This window comes from Scomber scombrus, chromosome 16, assembly GCF_963691925.1.
Source record: "Scomber scombrus chromosome 16, fScoSco1.1, whole genome shotgun sequence".
Classification (NCBI taxonomy): domain Eukaryota; kingdom Metazoa; phylum Chordata; class Actinopteri; order Scombriformes; family Scombridae; genus Scomber; species Scomber scombrus.
The window spans coordinates 27891758-27914371 of NC_084985.1; the positions used below are offsets into that span (position 1 = coordinate 27891758).

The 22614-nt window shown below is 39.0% G+C and overlaps 3 protein-coding genes across 6 annotated transcripts in view; 1 reads left to right on the plus strand and 2 right to left on the minus strand.

The window, feature by feature from the left end:
• Window positions 1-8787, minus strand: part of smad10a (SMAD family member 10a) — a 37451-nt gene extending 28664 nt beyond the window's left edge. For 2 of the 3 annotated variants that reach the window (XM_062436530.1, XM_062436529.1), the window contains exons 1-2: window positions 8493-8787; window positions 4092-4167 (exon numbers count right to left, since the gene is read on the minus strand). In XM_062436530.1, coding sequence (XP_062292514.1) covers window positions 4092-4167; window positions 8493-8496 — 80 coding nt within the window. In that variant the 5' untranslated portion in view covers window positions 8497-8787. The remainder of the gene's footprint in view (window positions 1-4091; window positions 4168-8492) is intronic. The other variant, XM_062436531.1, reaches the window with a different exon arrangement.
• Window positions 8788-9649: 862 nt separating this feature from the next.
• snapin (SNAP associated protein) lies at window positions 9650-13856 on the minus strand. The gene is made up of 4 exons (XM_062436534.1): window positions 13716-13856; window positions 13317-13363; window positions 11684-11802; window positions 9650-11180 (listed from the first exon to the last, which is right to left on the minus strand). Exons 1-4 carry the CDS (start codon window positions 13829-13831, stop codon window positions 11073-11075), a joined length of 390 nt encoding a protein of 129 aa, XP_062292518.1. The 5' UTR covers window positions 13832-13856; the 3' UTR covers window positions 9650-11072.
• A 59-nt stretch (window positions 13857-13915) lies between these two features.
• chtopa (chromatin target of PRMT1a) lies at window positions 13916-22179 on the plus strand. 2 transcript variants are annotated; one of them, XM_062436533.1, is made up of 6 exons: window positions 13916-14171; window positions 15534-15928; window positions 16751-16901; window positions 20614-20785; window positions 20895-21041; window positions 21151-22179. In XM_062436533.1, exons 3-6 carry the CDS (start codon window positions 16761-16763, stop codon window positions 21354-21356), a joined length of 666 nt encoding a protein of 221 aa, XP_062292517.1. In that variant the 5' UTR covers window positions 13916-14171; window positions 15534-15928; window positions 16751-16760; the 3' UTR covers window positions 21357-22179. The 2 variants fall into 2 exon arrangements, with proteins under 2 accessions (XP_062292517.1, XP_062292516.1); XM_062436532.1 differs by having other exon boundaries at window positions 15534-15623.
• Window positions 22180-22614: the final 435 nt, after the last annotated feature.

The window sequence follows — 22614 nt, forward strand, 5'->3', positions numbered from 1 at the left end:
AAGATGACGTCAACAGACTGCAGGCCACTGATTGGTCAGAGAGTCTTCACTGGAAGAGTCATGAGCCGTCCCACATAAGAATCAAACCAGGCATTTTTAAATACCGGCAGCAGCGTTACAACCATAGTTACAGCCATACGGCTCAACGTTCTTGCTTTGTGTGTGACAAAAAGCCTCATAGAGCAGCAAGTACACCACTGCCTCAATGTCCTCCATTGTTTATGTGTTTGTGTCGCGTATAAAACGAAGACACGGCAGTTTCACGCAGCCGTGTTATGACGACCCCGCACACGTTGAGGAGGTACTATAGTAATGGAAAAGATCGTTCCTGGTACCAAACCGAGTCAAGTCCAGCCGAGTACTGCAAGAACTGTATAGTGGAAAAGCGCCAATACTTTCATGCTTCATCCTCTTTAAATTACAGATTGATTTTCATTTTCACTAGCAGATGTTTTCTGGGCTGCTGACTGATACATTTTGAAACATACATTAGTCACATACAGATATTACTGCAGTTTTAGCTGCACTTCATTGTCCCCCAGTATCTTTTAGAACAGATTTCAAGCTTCTTTTACTTGTTTTTAAAGTTCTAAATGGTTTTTGGGGGACCGGCTTCATCACAGACTCTCTGCAGAAAGCTGCACAGGAAGTGCAGCTTTCTTTAAATCTCGTGCAATCACTGAAATCCTGTGTGGTTGCGCGAGATCCCGCACAGAGCACATCTATTGCCGGAAGAGACCAGTAGTAGTAGTGAAGAAGGAGCAAGAAGCGAGAGTACAGCAGAAGACATCAACATGCGTAGAAGGATAGGACAACATGCCATACAGTATCTATATATATAGAGATGTGCTCTGTGAGGGATCTCGCGCCACCACACGGGATTTCAGTGATCGCGCGAGATTTCGACTATGTTTACAGCTTTAGCAGTAGCAGCAGAGTAAAAGCCATCAGGTAAGTGTTTATTTTAATAAACTCCTGGTGTACTTACAAACTTTCCAATGCATCGATTTATGAGTAAAGACCCTATTTGTACTAATGTAGAAGTTTGATAACAATCCAGGCATTATTAGTGGAGTAATTTACGAGATACACTGGTGGGTCCGTTAGCGCCTGTACTAAGCCATTCGGCTGATGGTTCTAACTCCACTAATTTGCGACCAAATGATAAAAAAAGGGCTGAGGCGGTGATTAGATAGACGTAATGGTGCATATGACGCTAGGTCAAAATTACACCGGACCATCGCTTTAAGTACACATTTAATAACTTTGAAGACCTTTTTAAAACCTATTTAAGGAAAAAATAAAACCACTGCTGCCACAAAAGAATATAACAAATTAGACTACTGTATACACAGTTATGAGTATTACTGAAATTGAAAAAGGCGAGACATAGACAGTGCAATAACAAACTTATTTCTGATAAAATTATGATAAGCACAACACTAAGTTATGTTATCATTTCCATATTAATAACTTTATGTATTTATTCTATGTGAAGCTCTTTTCCTCTATCATAACAACAACATATTATTGTATTAAAATTGCTCAGCAAACAGTGGCGGATGAAGTATTTAGATCCTTAACTCATTTCAGTAATAATATGCATTACCATGTTGTAAGTTGTTCATGTAAGTACATATAACAATGAGAGATATAATAATGTAAAAGCAGATTTGACTGTTGTAGTGAGTTAAATGGAGCTCATATTGAAGTCATTCATAGAGGACTGTAACTAATGATTAGTTTCATTATAGTTCCAACTGCTGATTCTTTTTTACTTGAATAAGTTGATTGGTTGGTTATGTAAAATAATCAGAAAATAATGATAATAATGATAAATAACATAAACTGAACAAATATAATTACACTCATTCACTCTGCACCAGCTCACATCTAATGTAACACCTAACTCTTACAGTTCCACACATTTAAACACATTTTACACCTAGAATATTAAAAACTAAATTGAAGACATTTTAAGACTTTTTAAGCATCTGAAGGGACCCTGTATCCCATGTTGAACTACTCCATGTTTTTTCTATTCACTTATCAAGCCACCAACAGCTAATCCCTTTTTTTCTGGTCAAAGAAAGCAAAAAAAAGATGGTAGTGATTAGATGGAAATGTCCTGAAATGAAACTAATGTCCAGAACATGTGTAAATGGTGCAATAAGACAAACTGAGGAGCTTTGTGTGTCCAGATTGAGCTGTGTGAAAGCTGATAAAGTGATACAAGTGATGTCACTCCTCAGCCCTGCTTACGTCTAGCAGTCTCAGGCATGGATGTATTATAAGAGATGGATACCAGATCAAATATGGCGCCCATTCAGTCCAATAAGAATCGCTCAGCTGGCACATACACCAAAAAAGTTTCTAGCTTCAGAGTTATCTTCTATATTATGTGGCCCACTGAACATGTGTAATAGTGTTTCCTGCTCAGCCCACAGACTTTACATTGTGATGACGTGACAGATTTTTAAATGGCTTTTCTGGGCTCGATTTAAGTTTTACACATATAAAACCTCCATGGATCAAAAGTTCACAATAGAGCCCTAACCAGCTCTTATAACACATCCATGATCCCAGGCTACATTGGCCTCTACTAGCATAACTAGAGCTCCGACTAATCTGGCTGTCAAGTTGCATTGTGGGTAATGTAGGTGCCAGGTTTTTGACATAAATGATCATGGGTGGAATAAAAAGAGAATATATCTGATTCTGCAGTATCACTTTTTGATGCTTGGTTGTGGTCAGTGTTACAGGAGCAGGTGGAAGTGGAATATTCCCTTAAAAGAAAGTATTCCAGTTAAATAAAGTTTACTAACGAAAACACACAGTGGGTTTAAATCCTACTAATGGAGGCATGGAGAATAATACAGTCACTGATTTATTCCATGTTGAGATCTTTTTTCAGGCTACTCACAGATGGTTTAAATAAGTTAAAAGGATCTTAACAAACAACACACCAAAAGCTTGAGGTAACACATGACACACATAATAGCAGGTCTGAAAGGGTGAGTTTAATTGGTCATACTGCACTGCCGACATTCTTATAAGGTTGCCAGTTGATGTAAGACAATGAAGCAAACCAGCATTCAAACAAAGCTGGTTTGCATGATGCTGTCAACTGGATGGTTATTGGAGATGAATGATATTTTAAGTTTCATCAGAAATTAGGGACAGCTAGAAAACAAGCCAAACATGCAACCAGACAACACAACCTTTATTATAAAAGGATTCTGGTTCACCATTTTTCAAGCTTGTGTTAAAGCAGCAGTCAGGTGTTCATATGAACAGTAAAGAGTTTTTCCTCTCTGTAATCATTCCTCCTGTTCATACTGACTATTAAAAGATCTCCTTCACATGTGCTTTCAATTTAAAGTGATGGAAGACAAAATCCACAGTGTGTCCACACAGTCATTTAAAAGTAGATGATCAGCTTCTATTGAGCTTCATCAGTGTGAGTTAGTCATATCAAGTGATATCTGACACATTTACTGTCTTTTTACCATCAAATTCCCTCTTAGTGTTTCCCTGTTGAGCTGTGGTGGAAGTATAGTAACAAAAAGACTTTGACACTAAAAACACTGTAACGTTGAAACATAGAAGACTTGATTTGACTCATTCAGACGGCTGAAGCTTCATATTAGCTTCACATCAACTTTTAAATAGACTGTGGATTTAGTCCTCCATCACTTCCATTGTAAGTGCATTATGAAGAGATCTTTTAATGGTCAGTATGAACAGGAGGAATGATTACAAGAAAAAGGTTTCACTGTTCATTTGGGCTGCTGACTGTTGTTTTAAGACAGTCTTGAAAAATGCTAAGCCCATCCTTTAAATCAGCTCACTAGAAAAACAGGTCAGCGTTCATTTATGGTAGTTTTGGCTTGAAACCAAAGCAGCAGTCCCCTGGTTAGTATTATTCATCCAGTTCCATGTTACATCCCACCCACAAGACAGTCAAATTCAAATGTCCAGTCTTCTTTTAGTTTCTACATTAGCCACCTTTCTACTAGTGTTGGTAATATTGGAGAGTACTACAGCCATTGAGATCTAAAACACTCGGTATTGCTGTTATACATGCTTACCTGGTATTAAGTTGATCAGCCAATGAGTGACCAGAAAGTTCACTGGGATCATGATGGCCCAACTCTGAATCAGTCCCTGTTAGTAGAGCGGGGAGACCAGGAATTAGTCAAAGCCAGTTGTGGGTGCAAAGCCAATGGTTATTAGAGATGATCAGTGGTAGAAGTATTCAGATCCTTAAAGTAGATGTTGTGCTGCATTAATACTGCAATCCTACAATCTCCCACACTGAATCCACACACTCCTGATCTGTAACAAGCCCAAACTGAAAAGACCCTGATGACATCACTCAGGTTTTTCTCACAAGACATAATAAAGGTGTTTTCACAGACTGAGTTGGACTCCATGTGCCGACCAAACCAAACATTATGGTGCTTCTATTGGTGGATTGTTCCTTTAAATAAATGCACATTATTATTAACAAAAGTAATACTGCTTTTTATACAAAGTGATGATTTTATGAGTATTATAGCACTGCGGTATTATCATGGAAAGTATTTTAATGTTGTAGCTGATCAACAGGTTGACTGATTTAAACTACTTTATAAACTGGTGTTAAATCTATTTTTTGTAAAAATCTAAATTTAAGAAACGGATCTTCTAGTGATGAAACAATTAGTCAACTAATCAATTATTCAATTAAAAGTGAATGAATTGCTTTTGTTAAGACATTTTCAGTCATTTGTAAAGGTGCAGTGTAGAATTTAGTGGCATGTGGCAGAATGGACTCAGAATATAATATTCATAAGTATGTTTTCGTAGGGGTAAAATCACCTAAAATTACAACTTTATATCTACATAGGGAGCAGGTCCTCTTTCATGGAGCCCACCATATTGCATCACCATGTTTCTACAGTAGCCCAGAACAGACAAACCAAACACTGACTCTAGAGAGGACCTTTCATGTCTTCCACGTGTTATGTGTCCACCGTATGTTCTCCTACACACTTAAGGCTGATTTATGCTTCTACGTAACCTCCTAGCCGTAACTACGCCGGTGCCCCGACACCGTCGTGCACCTTTTCGAAGTTCTGCATCTCTCCATCGCGTTGTGTTTCGTCGCGGTGCAATTCACCACCAGAGTGGTGTCTCTAGTCCCTTCCCAGGTATGACACAGACAATTTCACACTATATTTTCTGTGTAATGGTATTTAAAAAAACTTGCTCCACATTAGCAGATTGAGCTACTTATTTCAAGTGAAGATGTGCTTGAAACAAGTGAAAGTTGTTTAAAAACAGTTACTTTTTGGTGATGAGTCTTATTTTAAGTGTAATGAGATTTATTTTGACTAAAAGATTTATTTTGAGTTTCTGCAGTGTTTTGTTGTAATGCACATGATTGTCACACAACATTGTTCTATTTATTAATTATTACTGTGGATATTTTTTGCAACCGAGCAAACCAATCACAGCCCTTGTGGTCTGCGTTGCCTCAACGCGTAGTTACATTTGTGGGGAGGTGCAGGTCAGGGGACGGTTAGGGGTTCACAGCGACGCAGAGAGCTCTGTGTAGGTACGCCGTCGGCTTGACGTCGACACAATGTAGAAGCATAAATCAGCCTTTGGAAGGAGAGAGGAGGGAGGCTGAGGGGTATTCAGTCAGTTGCAATCTGCAACCTCACCACTAGATGCCACTACATTCTACACACTGGTCCTTCAAGCTAAAATGCCAAACTACTTCTCTAAGTCTCTTAGTGTTCTGGGTTAATGAGTGAATTTCTGTGTTTCGCACTGTTGGTCTGATAACACAAGATGTATTCTGGGTATTTACAGAAGACTGCATGATTCATTGAGAAAATAATGAGCAGATTAATTGGTAATAAAAATAAAAGTTAGTTGCAGCCCCAAAACCAACAGGTGTCAAATGAATGTAGCATAAAATGGAAGTATGTGAATCAGGTTCAGTCCTCAAGACTGTACAAACAGTACAGTGTGTGAGCAGGTGTATTTAGTCGAGCCCGACCAATATAACGGCCAACCGATATTATCGTGATATCTCAGATATACGTGTATCGGTATTTTTTTTCTTTTTTTCTGTCCAATATGTGCTGATATTATTTTCAAAGATATATAGGCCGCATTTTATGTATATTTAATAATTTTTCCTAATTCAGTTTAATACATACATATTAAATTCCCAGTGAAGTTTACAGTTTCAGTGCACTGATGTCATATTTCTATAAAAAAGGAGGAGCATTTATTACTATTTGATATTCTCTATGAATGACAGAAGAAGCTGCTGAGATCTCATTGCACTCATTGTTCCATACAATAGTTTTGTGGGGAGAGAAATTATAGATAAAGCATCATTTTGCTGCTGTAAGAACCTGTTGATGAAACTCCGACAACTTTTGTGGTAATGTTGTTCCATCAGAATGACATAGTAATATAAACGTTAGGCCTGCCATTCTTCTAAAGATATTCTGCAGTATGAAGCACAGTACCAAAGAGATTCTGGACTTTTCAAATATTCTTTTATCCATTTTAACTTGAAGGTATAGTTCAGTTTCTCCATTTTCCTTTACCTCTCCAGCCTGCTGCTAAAATCTCCCTTTTTACAAAAAAATGAATTAAAGTGTTGTTTACTTCCTTTAGAGAGATTATTGGATAAATAATCCAATCCATATCGAAGATGGGGTTTTTTTTGTAAACTGAAATGAAAATGATTTATGCTAATGCATGTCACATTGGCTAAGCTAGTAGTGTCCTCCATTCCTCACTGTGTTCATCCTGAGTGGAGACTACAGAAGAATTAAAGGTAAATAACTCTGTCCCCAACCATAAAGGCAGTCTGTGTTTTTACACAAGTGTAGCACCCACTCTCCAATCCGCCCCCCTTACATTACCATATTATTATATTATTATTATATCAGTGGTATAAGTTAATCTTTAAATGACAATAATATCATTTATCATGATTATTTCTGAGACTATATATCATCCAATAAAAGTAGTTATCATGACTTCTGTGTCGATTAGCAATGAAACCAGTTTGAGTTTCATTATGATTTCACTTTTTGTAAGTGTCTGGCACAGATTTACCCTGACGTGCCTCATGGTTTCAAACCATTATAAAAAAGTTACCACAGAAACTGTTTGGCACTTTCAAAAAAGTAACTGGTGGGTGATTGGATGAACCATCTCTCTATCACTGTCTATCATCTTCTTACCTTGTTAGGCAGCTGGATTCATGAGATGACAAACGCACAAAACTTGAAACCTGACTAGATGGATTCTCGAGTAATCTCATGATGTCGTGACCTCCTGAATCCAGCTGCCTCACAAAGTGAGCAAAGATTAGTGAGAGTATTTTATATTCTGGTTATTGATAGTTATCGATCAACAGATGATCTGTGTCTGGTTTAGGAAGCAGTGTTATAGCACCCTGCTTCATAGTGGCAGTGATTTCTTCATTATTGAAACATCAATTTAACATACTGAAAGCAGACTTTAAATTGAAGTCCAAAAACATTCAAACTCAATGGGAAGACCGTCCATTACCAGTGCTAACAACTTCAAGCATTTCAGCTTTTGAGACAGCTTTATCACAATCAAGCGTAAATTCATTTGATATTCGTGGAGTAAATGATCTCACAATATTGACACTTTTCTCTCACTGTTTGTATACAGTTGGAACTATATACATCAGAATAAAACTGAAATGTATGATTCACTAGATCAGAAGGATTGGAATTTATAGCTGTATCTATTTTTAAAGATGTAATATTATTTCTCTTAAAATGTCCTTTTTCCATTGCAAAAAAAAAATAGCATGTATTCTTCTCACCTTCCTCCAGCCATTTTGCTCTAGAACGTATAAAGGGCTACTTTGGTCATATTCATGTATATATTTGGTCTATTTCTTCTTTCAGAATTGTCAATTGTAATTCCTCCTCTACTATAGGAGTCCCCCTGTTTATTCTGGCATTTTGTTCTTTTACAGTTTCCAATTTCTTGTCTATACATTCACTTCTCTGACCCCCATATTGGTCATCATGCGTCACGAAGTCCACCGTCTCAACATGTTTCAAAGAACCAGCGTACATAGTGAATAAACACATACATGACACATGATTCATTTCTACACGGGGTTCATTTGCCTACCTGCTTAAAGTTGAACGAATAGAGGGTAAAATAAGCCACGGGAGCTAATGTAAACCGAGAAAAACACAATACTGAACACACATCTCGCCCAGTACGAACCGTAACATTGAGACACCGAGACAAGCAGGACAGCGTTTGTTTGAGGATAAAAGCAGGTTACAGTAAGCAACAATTTTAGCAAGCTAACGTTCATTTGACTGACTTCCACCTCATATATGCTCGGCTGTCTGGTCTGGTTGGAATACTGGCGAGAGCACGAGAAAACAAAACGATTGAGATAAATTGTTTTTTTTACTTACACATCAGCCGGAGTGGAGAAGAAGAACTTGGAACAGAACAGATCTTTGAGCTGAAGTGTTGTACTCAGATTTCTCTACGTTGTTGTATGTGTTGAGCAGAGCTGGTATTTGTGTTTATTCCCCTCTGTGTTAGACGTGTGTACTGCTCTGTGTTTACAGGTTTGCTTTTTTTCTGTGAGTTGCCGTAATGTAAAGAGCTAAGTGTTTATTTTTCATACGATGTAGTGCGCTAGCTTGGTGTTTCTCAGTTGTTTTATCCTTTTATCAGCCCCACTGTCTCCTCGTGCATCCTGCCTGTTCCTCTCGCGCACGCCACAATAACAATAGAGGGGAGACGTCGTGCGCGTCGGTGTCTCGACACGCCGCAGCCAATAGGCGGTAAGGTCTCACAGGGACTACCGCTCTCGGCCAATCGCGTGGCGCTTCTCACAGCAGGGCCGCGAGTCAGGGTCTGTCTGGTTCGTCTAGATTGACAGGCCCGCGAGACTGTTTTTTTAAGGTGGCGCCGCTGAGATTAGCCCCCCCCCCCTTCCCCCTCCTTCACACACACACACACACACACACACACACACACGAACTGCAACTGTTATTTGAGCAACTCTCCCCTCGTTTTATGAGCAGAGTTAACACGTTGAAAAAAAACAACTATGACTGATTCAATGTTTTGCCCAACACTTTACAGTTCCTCTATCTTTTCTTGGCTGCTACACTATTTTTTACATCCTAAAATCTCATGACCCCTGCAACATGTTACTCGAATTCATTTATTAGTTCAGTCATATAGCTAGGAGAAACGAGTTCAGCTATAGAATCTATAATTCACATGATTTTTTAAAGAGCATATAGGGAATTCCCCATTGATTATGTGAAAATACTCACATGCCAGTATTCCAATATCATATAGATCTGCTACTTTGGAATCAAAAATCAATTAATACTTCTACTACTTTTTTTTTTTTTTTTAAACCTTCCAGGACGTCATCTGCTTGTCAGTGCTGAGCCCCTCAACACTTTGATCCACCATGATGACAAAAGAAAAAATATAATAATAAAGTTGATGGTCCCCAGAGGATGACTCCTCCTGAATTTGGGCACCCTCTTCCTCTAGTGCAAAGATCAGGTACATATTTCCCCTGACCAACACTTTGGTGGTCAATAGTTGACTTTTAATGAAATGTGGATATTCATAGTCACAAGAGAGTATATTCTGGTCAATAATTGTAAAGAATTATGTCATTTACTAATTAGAGGTAAATAGTGACATTTTTACATTGCTACTCTTCCAATTAAAGTTTTTTAGTCAGTTCACTGAATTATTTGTCTACAGGTAAGCACACAATTCAACATGTATGTAGAAGAATTAAGTGTCCAATAATAAATGAATACTGAAATATTTGTTTGGGTTTAAATGAAGCAGTACATCATGTAAAGTCCTCAAACTGCCTGATTTTTACTCACATTTGTTTCAAAAACCTAAATTTCAACAAATTATTAGGAAATGAATAGGTAATAGTAAAGTTGTGAAATGATGTTACCAACAAGTTTGCCATGAAATTTGAAACTTTTGAACTCAGTAATGATATGGCCTTTCCTGTAGTGTTACCTTCAAACAAAGTGTAGTCTCATCTTGGCACTAAGAAAGCATTATGATGAATTAGTCATTTAAGAAATGCACAAGCTTAAAAAGATAAGAACACAATGTTAATGTATACTTTACAAAACATCCACAAAGACAAATATCTGAACAAAAAGTAGAAATCAGAAGCAGTATTTAGGCATTATATTGCATAATCATGGAGACACAACATTCTCCAGTTTGATTTCCATCATCTAATATTAAACCAATCAATATGCTCTGTGTTGATTTGCTACAGCACATTTGTGTCAGCAGAGCCTCCCAAAGCAGTTTCTGTACTTCAATCTAATAAAAGTCAGCTAAACTCAAACTTTCTCATGTTGTTCAATAACCAAAGACAGAGAGCAGAAGAACACATGGAGACTGACAATACTGCAATCCTTCAAGCAGTGAAACAACAATCTGTTATTTTGGTCCACAACATCACTGCAGCCAAGTATCATCATCTATCCTGCTGCATACCCAGTGACATCACAATTCCACATTTTTCTAACATTTGTTCATTTGTAGAATAATTGATCTCATTTGTCTTTGACTGTAGAATCAGTGCATATAAATTATTAACCCTCAGAGTGCCGGAACATAATTGACTTGATGATAGGACAAACTACAAATAAATGTGTGATATAGTGTTATCAGGTGATAATGTAAAGCTGATTCTCTGATGCGTTTCATCAGAGGATTAAGACATTAACCTATTTGCAGCTGCCTGACATTGAGCAGGTGGCAGCCTGGCTTTTTTTTATTATGACAAGATCAGACAAAGCAGTGCAGAACATGAGCATGCCATGAGACAAACAGCTCTCTAAAGGTCAAAGGAAGACTCGTCTTCCTCGTGTTACAGTTTCCTGTATTGATGTGTCCCTCCTGGTCGGGACAGTCCACAGTATTTGCTGTGCAAAGCAGCAGGAGGAGGAGGAAGAGGAGGAGGAAGAGGAGGAAACTCAGGGTTTACTGGGGGAGCGGGAGGTGAACACTCCTGATGCCTCCAGCATGGTCTTTCGTCGCGCTGTCTCCTTGGCTACATTGTGGTTGAGTCGCCTCAGACGTTCCTGGGGACAAAATATTGAGATTCATTTGATACATTGAGTTTGTCTGTTGTATTTTTTTTTTTTTGGGGGGGGGGGGGGGGTACCAGGTGAACTCTAGAAGCAACAGTAATAATAGTATAATAGTAAGATGGTAGTGAAAATAGTAAAATAGTAGTGATGGTGATACTAGTAATTGAAGTAGTACAGTGGTAATAGGGGTGGTAGTAGCAATGGTAGCAGTTATATATCTGACTCTTTAGCTACTAATAGCTCCACCATAATAAGCAGCTGATCAGCAGTGTACAGTGGTTAATCAGAGATTTGAAACCACTGCTTTTGGAAACCAGGCTGGTGAAAGCAAAGTTTAAAAACCAAAACAACAAGCTAAAGTTGCTACAAAGCTCAGTGGAGCTGCTGGAAGCTGCAGAGTTGGTGATATTCTCACTATGAACAACAGCTTTACCATTACACACAGTCATTCAGATATATCTGAACAGGAGTCTCACACCAAAGACTGCACTGACCTGAGCATTCTGCAGAATGTTGTTAACCAGCACTACTCTACGTCTTGCATTCAGCAGCTTCTTTACGTAGGGGTCCAGGTCTAAAGCCACCTTCTGATGTTCATTTATCCTGCATAACTCTGCAAAGGACATTAAAAGAAACACAAGAGCAAAACACTTATCAGCAAGCACATTTGTTATTTAAGATACTTCAAATATATTAAACATTTTCATGGATCCTCATATCAGTTACATGTTTTGAAGCCTGTGCTAAAACTGTACCGACACACCTGTATATTCACTGAAATGTTGTTTTTGTTGTAGTTGTTCTTTCTGTGCATACTCTGAACAATATTCCTTCTTAAAGATCCATTTTAAAGGGTTATAAATTTAAGTTTTGAAGTTTTGAATTTAAAAAAATCACAGTCCAGATCTGTGTAAAAATGCAGCTTTCAGTTCAGCTGGTCCAAGATAATGATATGAAATCATATTGGCGTCAGCTGAATCTTAAAAGAGTGTTGACAATGCATTACTCTATCACTTAGACTGGCATTTCTGTTCAAAAAAGGGATCTATTTGAAGCCAGTTTGGTGAGAAGTAGAGCATGACTGATACTGGATTTTTGGGTGTGGTGCCAATATCGATATTAGGGAGGAAAAACAAATTCAGATATTGACATTTCGGTTGATAATCTTATATAAGGGTCAATGACGTATAAGGATTTTCAACAACTCAATTTTAGAATAAAAAAACAAGCATATCTAATGCAGTAGTTCAAACATTCAGAATGTTGTGTACCTGAAAATTCATATTACAATTTGAAAGTGATTTTAGTGGGTTTTTTCAAGATTAATTGGCACTGGCCTGAAAAAAAAGTCATTTGGTGCGACCATGATTCATCTTGAAATATCTTATATAAATAAAAGATCATCATTTAAAAACATTTTAAAAAAAATTCAGATACTTTGTTTCCAAACACTTTATATTACTGAAAACTTGTAAAAAAAAAAAGATGTGAAGCGTGTTAAGTAAATTGATTTATTTCAAGATGAATCATGGTCGCACCACATGACTTTTTTTAAGGCCAGTGCCAATTAATCTTGAAAAAACCCACTAAAATCACTTAATTTCAAATGTATAATATGGATCTTCAGGTACACAACATTCTGAATGTTTGAACTACTGCATTAGATATGCTTGTTTTTTATTATTCTACAATTGAGTTGTTGCAAATCCTTATACGTCATTGACCCATAAACAGAAAGTACACAAACACTTTGTTTTGCAGATGTGGTTACCATACACTGTGACAAACATATATACTAGAGGTCATGATATTTTACTATTTAAGAATACATTTGATTTTTCATAAAATGACATCAGTGCACTGAAACAGTAAACTGTGAATTTAATATGTATATATCCTTATATAGGATATATATATCTTTGAGAAAAAATATCAGCACATATACACAGATACAGAGATATCTGTGATCAGGTCAATATGGGCTGATAATATCAGTTGACTGATATATCGGTGGGTCTCTGAGGATGAACTACATCGACCAAAACTATTTCAATGCACTTATGGGCACATGGCAATTGTATTAAAATAATGAACTCATCCATTAACAAACATGATATAGTTATTTACCTGTGGCAAGATTGTCTATATGTTCTCTTAATTCCACCTGGCTCTCTCTGCAAAGATACAAAATCATTACAATAATCGCAAAGTGGATTGTGTCAAAATGCAGAATTGTGAAGAGCAGATGCAGCAGGCTTCTGCAAAATTAGTGTATATTTATGATTGAAACAGGAAGTTTCACTGAAATCATAAACATCCTGAACAAACATTTAAAAAGGACATACACAGCAAATAAGTATTGAAGTGAGATCTCACGTAGACAGCAGGAAATATGAACTATAACAAGCTGCTATACACATCGAGTAGACATATACAAAGTCACGAGTTATGAGACAGACAGAAGAGGTGTGTGATCCGCATGAATAAAGATCATCAACTCAAGATAGAACAACGACACTGGTTTACCTGACTGAGTGGACATGCAAGTCCAGCTGCTGAATAGCTGGTTTCAGTAGATCGAGCAATCCTTCGGCAATAACATCTTTCCCTGCAGAAGTCTCTACTAACGCAGCAGCAGCCATTTTAGTAAATCATCAACACAGCCACACCGGAAACTACGTACCATAATGACGCTGGAGTCTTCATAACCTCTCCATTTTCTTCCCGAGGAGAGTCACTTAGCCAGCACCATTTTAGGAAGACGTATCGCCAGACTCCTGTCTTTAGCATTTTATAGTTACTCTGGGAAAAGAACACCTGAATTCAATTAGACTTGGTTCGTTTCTTTTACAGTCGTTAGCTCTGAAGCGAAGCATTGCATAGGTTAGCTAAGCAGGAGAACATACCGTGCTAGTACCAGCTAGCTACTGAAGCTAACCCGAGCTGGCTCTAAGGCTTCTCTCCACCAACGATACATTCACTGTAAGTAAAAACTGCTGCAATGTATTAAACATTTGAATTGCAATTAGCCGTCTTATATAATTCAGCACATATATTTACAGCTAGAGCTGATAAACCGGGCCGCTTATATAAGGCCTCTTTATATTCTAACTACGCTAAGTTTAGCTAGTTTGTTAGGTTCGAGAAGGACGTTCTGTATTCCTGACTCTAAACTACGTAACTCTAAACTACGTAACTCTAAACTACGTAACCCAGCTTCCCTGGACTAGCTATAATATTCCTGATAGATTGAGCTCTGTGTTTATGAACAATGGCACTTTCATTGTAGAGCACTGGTGGGAACCTTTTAATTAATTACACTGATACAGCTCCATGTAAAGTGGAGGAGGTAGAAGGCATAAAGCCGGATCTAAACCAGCTTGTTGTGTTGGAATCAAACCCTCACGGTCATTCCATTGTAAATGAGAAGGGAAGCCCCTCTGCTACCCATACTCCAGTGCATATGTCTGTCTCACAGTGACATAAATTATGGCCTGGCAGGTGTGGGTGGTGTTAACTGTGTCACATCACCCACTCAGTGAACCTGGTTCATGATAACTGTTCTGTAACAGCTGGCTTTAGCAGCTCGTCTAAAGCAATAACAAGCTTAATTCAAGGATCTAATAGAAATGGGTCATATAAAAGGAGGTGGGGGTGTTTTTGGAAGCTTTTCTGAACTGAGTAAAGGAAGCAACACAAACTGTTATTTGAAATGTAGCATGTATGAAGAGATGCATCCATGGGGGCTGTAAACTGACTGAGTGCATTATTAAGAACAACAGCAATCTAATACAACAGCTTTCCTCTTCAAAAAGCTTTGGGTCCAATTACGATTGCAGGATTAAAACGGATGGTTTTCTTTTTTAAGACAGTTGAGCAACAATTATAAAAGGCCTGAATCTCCATTCAATGCTACCATTAAGCATAAAATACAAGTTATCCTACACAGCTATTGACTGTCGATACCAGATACCTTGGCTAAGTAGAGCACATCATTAAACCGACTGTATAATGTAGAATCTGGAAACTATGCAGTCAGTGATACTTTGTCAGCTAACACAAACAGAGAGCACATATTAGTGTGCCGAGTCATTTTCAGACTGTTCTTCTCATACATCAAATTCACTACAAGGTAGCCAGAGACAGTCACCTGTTGTCTTGACAGTACTGCATTATTTTTTGACTAAACATAATGATTTCATGATTTCGACATTTTACACATTGTGCTTTAGACTGAAAATAAATATGACAATAAAAATAAGTCTCATACATGAGTCATATATTATTGCAGTGTAAATCTCTCTCGTGACCTCATTTTAACTTTCTGTCCCATTTTGTTTTCAGGAGCCTGCACGTGGAGCCTGTCAAAATGAGTGCTGCCTCCTCCCAAAAAGTTGTCCTGAAAAGCACCACCAAAGTGTCCCTGAATGAGCGGTGAGGCGCCACGCACCCTGTCAGCAGTTAGACACCAGATGCAAGGGGGCCAGCCTTGGCTTGTGAAGGTTCTAGTGCTCTCTGCGGAAGGCTACTGTCGGGCAACCGGATCCGACATGGATGCTGTTCTGACTGGCCCCACTGTGTGCACTGCTCACTCAACATCAGTCCTGTTAACACGTGCTGATGCACAGGCAGAGTTAAATGTGATAGCGTGGTGGAGCAGAAGGGGCTCGCCTGGGCTGGATGTCTTGTGTGAGCAGTGTACACATGTAGACAAGGGGAGAGGGTAGTGGTCCTACTGGGTAAGCCTATGTGAGACAAGACCACTGTCCTGAAAATGCCATGGCACTCCTGCTCCCTGTTACTTACACATCACAGTATACATAATGTATACGCTGTCAGAGGGAGAGGAAAACTTACACTAAAGCAGGGACGTTTCTCTCTCAAACCAGTGGAAGTAAAGCACATGCTCCTTTTATCCTCCTCATCTGTCACTTTCTCTCACTCTCTCACTCTCACTCTCTCTCTCTCACTCTCTCTCACTCTCTCTCTCTGCTCCAAGCCTATAAAACACCAGGTACCCAGTCCTAGCTTGGACGTGACCGAGAGCTCCCCTTTCCCCCTCCCACCTCGCCTTCCCTGCTCAGTCACTCAGTGGTTCACCCACTTGTCACGGTCCATGCTGTAAGTGGCTGGGTTACCGAGCACTCCTCACGTCCAGGGCCTCTGCTGCTGCAGCATGATGACACCCCGGCCAGTCAGCTGGAGGCCTGTAAGTGGCAAATTGTGCTGCTCTCCTGGCACCTTCCTCTGCTTCTGTCCTTCAGTCTGTTCTTTACTCTGTTTCTTCTTGTTTTATCTTTGAGTAGCCTTTCTTCTTGTGCTTGGTTTTAAAGAAACACATGCAAAAATGACTGTATAAATAATTCTGGTTTGTCATATGATTGAGAGAGAAAATGAGTGCCTACGAGTCTTAAATGACAAAAGAGCCACCTCAGTCTCTGTGGCCACAACCATAACATGAGAAATGAGTTGATGTGGAACCCTGCTTCCTCCTCCTCTTCTGTATATCCCCTGTCCCCTTCTTTTACTTCCTCCCTCTTTTTTCCCTCCCACCTCTAAAGCTTCACTAACATGCTGAAGAACAAGCAGCCCACTGCGGTTAGCATTCGAGCCACCATGCAACAGCAGCATTTGGCCAGTGCCCGCAATCGCCGGCTGGCCCAGCAGATGGAGAACCGGCCGTCAGTGCAAGCTGCTCTCAATCACAAACAGGTGAGGAGAAAGTTCAAACACAGTGTCAGTGGAGCTTTTTACCACAGAGCTATGTTGTAAACTGTTAAATAACCTACAGTAATACTACAACAGTGTGAGGTAATGGAGGAGGCATCAAGCTTCTTGTTTTTCCAAGACAACACTCATCAGTAATGCTGATGTTTGCGATGCGACTTTGGTTTGATAATCACATGATTAGTAGTTTTTTTTTTAAAAAGTGCAACAAAGATTTATCAATGATTATTAAAGACTCAGAATGACCTTTTAATGACAGTAGCTAATAGGGGTGTGACGGTATACTCAGCTCACGAGATGACGAGACAAGATTTTAACTATTTTTAAGAAACTTCAATGCGGAAATACATGACTGTTCTTTTATTTGAAGATCTCGTCACACCCCTAGTAGCTAGTGAGCAGCACACACAGCATGAAATATGCACAGTCTTCTCTAGACTATAATATTGATTGGTGCAGCCGACTGAAACCTGCAGGAATCAATGTTTGATATCAACAATTAAATGACACAATATAATGTGAAACAGATATCAGCTAAATGTCTTACTGTGTTACTAGTGATATATATGGACAGACGTATATCCCCCCTTACAGTCGTTTTGCCTTTTGTTTTTTCGTCTTTAAAACATTTTTTTTAATAAAACCTCTTAGTTAATTTTCACATATCAGCGCCCACATTCATCAAATAGAAAGCTGCGAATTGTTAAATACTAAGTGTGTTATCAGTACTCAGTTGAATGATGGAGACTGCAATTGTGAAGTGTGAGTGTGTGCAGCAGCTGCTCTCATATCCTCCTGAGTCTCTGCTTGTTTTCAGCAGAAACAAGCAGGACACATGAAATAGGCGTGACTAGTTTTTAGCATTTATTCACATAGCCTTAACCAGGGGTGTCAAATATACGGCCCGCGAGCCAGAACCAGCCCACCAAGGGGTGCATTCCGGCCCACTTCGCAAAGTATGAATATTACAGAAAAATAATTCCAGTTTTTCAATAAAACACATTGCAAGTCTCACTAATTTTCACTCACTGTTCACAGTTGAGGCTTCTGATTGGCCCATTGATGTCCAACTTCAGATCATTGACAATGTGAGACACTGCAGTGTGATTAAGATTTGAAGGATGAATTTACCTCGATGGGCTTTGACACATTTTTATCAGTATCTCTTACCATGGTAACCCTAGATGGATTATTACAGTAAAGTTATAATATGTATTATATATAACATACATACTATTTATTGCTTAATATGCAATGCTTTTACTAGTCCGGCCCACTTGAGATCAAATTGGACTGTATGTGGCCCCTGAACTAAAATGAGCCTAAACTGTACACACACACTGCACTTCACAACCATACTGCTGCTAACTTCATACTAGTATAGCTGTAAATAGCTATATCTGCGGTTAGTGCAGGCACTCGCCCCACTTACAGAGCACATTCACTGCTCTGCTAACAGTCACAGAAAGCCACAACTCCATTTTATAGCAGGGCAAACTAAAATGAATAGTTTACTGCTCATCAAAGAGCTCCAAATCTTGTCGTGTTGACCAGTTTGAAGCACTGAGACACAGATAGAATTTCCTGTAAATGCGACTCAATGAAAGGCTGCTTTTATGTAGTCATTTAAAAGCTTTTAATATGAATCAGTAATGCAGGGAATGTTTACATCAGCAGTAACTTAACCCATCTATTGACTGATTTCGAAATGCACTTCCAAAAACTTGGGGAAATGTGTGTGTGTGTGTGTGACAGATCTGATAATGGGTCGAGATACCAATTTTTACTCCCCTCAGTTCCATATACACATAATGCAACTCTGAGTGTACAACTGTTTCAACAGGCTGAGTAGTACTAAACATGACTAGTAAACTGAGTGAAGTGCTTAAGGTGTCCAGTGCAGTTGATATGTTATATTGAATGTTACTCCACAAAACCCATGTGACCTCATGTTCTTATTCTTCTCCTTAAACTGACTTTTGTGTGAGGTTTGAGTGTTCCAGGTCAAATTCAGCCATTTCTCTTAACTGCCCAAACTGGTTGTAAATCATTTGTTTCAGTGTGATGGATGTCACCTGTTCACAAGGAGGTGCATGTTTGAGAATGTTTTTTTACTCTAATCCCCCCCTCTAAAATGACCATATAAGACTATTCTGCTCCCTGTGTTTTCATTCACAAGAATCATATGCTACAGAGCCTTACGTTTAGGAGTGTTTCATAGGCAAAGCACTATGACTAATATGAGAGGAATGTGATCAGATATTACAGGAATGAATATTATAGTGTTGAGTAGGCAATGTTGCACTGTAAACTGCAACACATGATACTACAGAGAGCTGCAGACACAGAAGCAAAAAACAATGAGAATCTAAAAATAACCTCTCTGTAAACTGGCAGCCATGATGATGATGGGTGATATATTGAACAGTATTAATTTTGCATTCATTCTGTTTTAGTTTCTCTTTTTAAGTATCATATTTAAGTTCTAGGTTCATTGAGATGAAATCATTACTATTCTATGTTAAATGTTTTCCTCTGAAAAGCAGACTCTCTGTTCAGTTGCGACAGATCTAGATCACCCATACACTCTGTTCAGACCTCTGAACATTTGTATGAGGACAAATTATGAATGCCAGAAATGTTCCTAAAGTGAAATTACTAAGTGACTAATAGGGACAACAAGTTTTGAAATTGGTCCAGAATGAGTGAGAGCGCTTCAGCCAGCAGCCTCTAAACAGACTGCAGTGTAATCCTTTGGGTCAATAGCACCCCTCAATGTTTGTTTTAGTGTCTCACAACATTATGAAAGCCACCACACATCTTTACCTTTCACTTTATCTGGCCCATTTGTTGTTATGTCTAACAAAGTCTCACTCAAGGAGAAGTGTGATTGTGTGAAGTCTTGCATGAGTAGAGTTGACTTTGAAAATGTTTAAACTATCACTAAGCTACACATTCTGTACACAAGTCCTCTCTCCAACTAGGTGAATGCTCTCGCTCAGTTTCTAAATGTGTTGTCCCCTTTAGCCACTTAGACAGAAAAAGATGGTTGAAAACATTCCTTTTAAGTGAGTCATATGTGCCTCTTGAGAATTTGTTTTGTATGAGTGAATCTTGCTTGAGGCCCACTGTGTGTATCTATGAGATCTAACATGTTGAATGCATTTCTTTTCTCATAAAACATTATAAAGACAATTTTAAGTATTTAGAATCCTATATTTACATCCATGTTTACTAGCTTAGTCTTATTCACACAGCCTTTAGGTGAAAACATTGTTTGCTATTTTAAGGCTTTTGTACTATTTTGTAGTTATTTTCCTTTACTTTGTTTCGAACCTTAATATATTTTTGCTAAGTATATTTTTAGTAATTTTATATTTTTAGTAGTTAAATTTGTTTAAATTGTTCTATTCTGCAATTGCTCCGTTTTTGTTGTGGGGAGAAATGGAATTTCATTTCAATGTATGCAAGTACGGAGAAATGACTGTAAAAAATAATGATACACGTTGAAATGTAAAAGTCATTCAATTGACTCAATAGTTAAATGATATGGCTGAAAGAGGCCTGCCCTGACAGGTGTTAGAAACAGCAGTAATGTGTAGAGTTTATCAAGTGGCTGACTGATGAACTAGTTGAGCCATCACTGACCTGTGAGCATTTCATATAGTCCTGATTGTGTCTGAATAACTTTTGTCAGAGCCTGAAGCAGCGCTTGGGAAAGAGCAACATCCAGGCCAGGCTGGGCCGGCCCGTCGGGGCTCTGATGAGAGGAGGAGCTCTTGGCAGAGGAGGAATGAGAGGGATGACCAGAGGAGGCCCACGTGGACGAGGCAGAGGAGGACTGATGAGGGGTGCTCTGTCCCTGAGAGGTGCAGCTCTCATTTCACATTTCTAGAAAACATGATAGATAAAAGGTACACTTCGGTATCATCGGATCCACTGTCATGGTTATAAATGTGTGCGTCTTGTGTTGCACAGGGAAGCGAGTGGCTACAGGCGGCCCCATGCGAGGCCGTGGTGCTGCTGGCCGTATGGCAATGCGTAGAGGAGGGCGTCACCGTGGAGGACCCCCCGGCCGTGGAGGAGCTCTGTCCAGAGGAGCAGCACGAGGAGGAATAGTCAGAGGTGAGGGGCGACCTGTTTGATTTTCTTTATTATTCATGCTTTTAAAATCTAACTACGGCTAACCGTTGAGTGCTTTCCAGTCACCACTGCTCTGTGTGTGTGTTGACAGGCCGTGGTGGGCTGCGTGGGCGTGGCAGTTTCGCCGGCCGCGGCGGTCGTGGCCGTGGGCGGGGGGGCCGTGGCATCCACCAACCCACCGTCACCCGCGAACAATTGGACAACCAGCTGGACGCTTACATGTCAAAGACCAAAGGCCACCTGGACGCTGAGCTGGATGCCTACATGGCACAGGCAGACCCAGACAGCATGGAGTGACCCTGAACGACTGAATAAGCACATGTAGAGTTACTGCAGAACTGTACAGCTGAACTCACACAGTAGTGTCATGCACCAAATTGACGTGCGGAGAAATAATAGTTAAATTTAGATGCGAGCGGTGACAGTCCAGGACTCTGAGTGAAGGAACAGCAGAGTACCTGAATGTGCTTCAACCACAACGCAATTCTACATCAACCCTGTTCCTGCAAAACCCTTTTAATTGTAGAATAACTGTGTGAAGGGACCTTTTTAAACATTAACACTCTGCTGTCTGTAAACCTTTGTTTTTTTTTTATACATGAAAACACGTTTTAAATTTGGGACAGATCTATAATGGTTTAATCCTGATCAGTTATTCTGTTGTGTTAACCTTCCTTTGTAACCATATTTGAATTACTTCTTTTTTTTTGAAAAAACTTGTATGATAAGGATTTTGGGTTAATTTGTTGTCTTATCTTAAACATTTTCAATGCAAACCTTTTCTAAATTATTTGTTAAAAAAAAGAATGTGAGCAGAGGGTTTTAAGCCAAGTATCCATTTGTCTTTGTTTTTCTATTTAAAGGATGTAGTACTTTGACATTTTTGTTCTTCCATTAGTCAGCATTATTCAGGGCTGTTGGCATTCTTTAAAATTGTACTTGATAACATTTGTGTCAGATTACACACAATCAAGTAAAATAGGTTTTAATGAAAGCTCAAATGTATACACTTGAATGCCCTTGTGTGAAAGGTTGACCACACATCAGAAAGTGAGTTTCAATGTGATGTTAATGTCAACTTGAATAATTAAATTCAGCCAGTGATGGCAAACTCCCAAAACATGAGCTCCAATTTGATCCTTCTGTAGTGGACATGGATACACATGGCCCTCAGTTTATGAAGGAAATGACACAATTAATCATTAAGTGATGGTAAGCGTGTCGGTCTTGCTCTGATCCAAGTCAACAAATCACATGTCTTCACATTGAAGTTGCACACAGTCATCTTGCTTTGTGTTAAACATGGAGTAGATGTGAGAGTTTGGGGTCTTCACATCCAAACTTGCCCAACACTGAACATATGAGCAGGTTTTAACAAGGATTCAGAGGGTTGGTGCCTCAGAAGTCTGTCTGAATGATCTGGTAAATGAAAATTAATTATTGTATGCTCTCAGAAAAGTGCAGTGTGGACATTGAGTGGTTTCACATGGGAGACACATGACAAATGCAAATGGACAACACACAAACTACTACACCAGTGGTTAGTTTATAGCAC

Coding starts and splice junctions, on each gene's coding strand:
- chtopa (XM_062436532.1), top strand. CDS start 15,559: ATGAGTGCTGCCTCCTCCCAAAAAGTTGTCCTGAAAAGCACCACCAAA. Junction 15,624..16,750: donor AAAGTGTCCCTGAATGAGCG/GTGAGGCGCCAC, acceptor CCACCTCTAAAG/CTTCACTAACATGCTGAAGA. Junction 20,786..20,894: donor GGGTGCTCTGTCCCTGAGAG/GTGCAGCTCTCA, acceptor TGTGTTGCACAG/GGAAGCGAGTGGCTACAGGC.
- snapin (XM_062436534.1), bottom strand. CDS start 13,831: ATGGCTGCTGCTGCGTTAGTAGAGACTTCTGCAGGGAAAGATGTTATT. Junction 13,364..13,715: donor TTGCATGTCCACTCAGTCAG/GTAAACCAGTGT, acceptor GTATCTTTGCAG/AGAGAGCCAGGTGGAATTAA. Junction 11,181..11,683: donor ACATTCTGCAGAATGCTCAG/GTCAGTGCAGTC, acceptor TTTTGTCCCCAG/GAACGTCTGAGGCGACTCAA.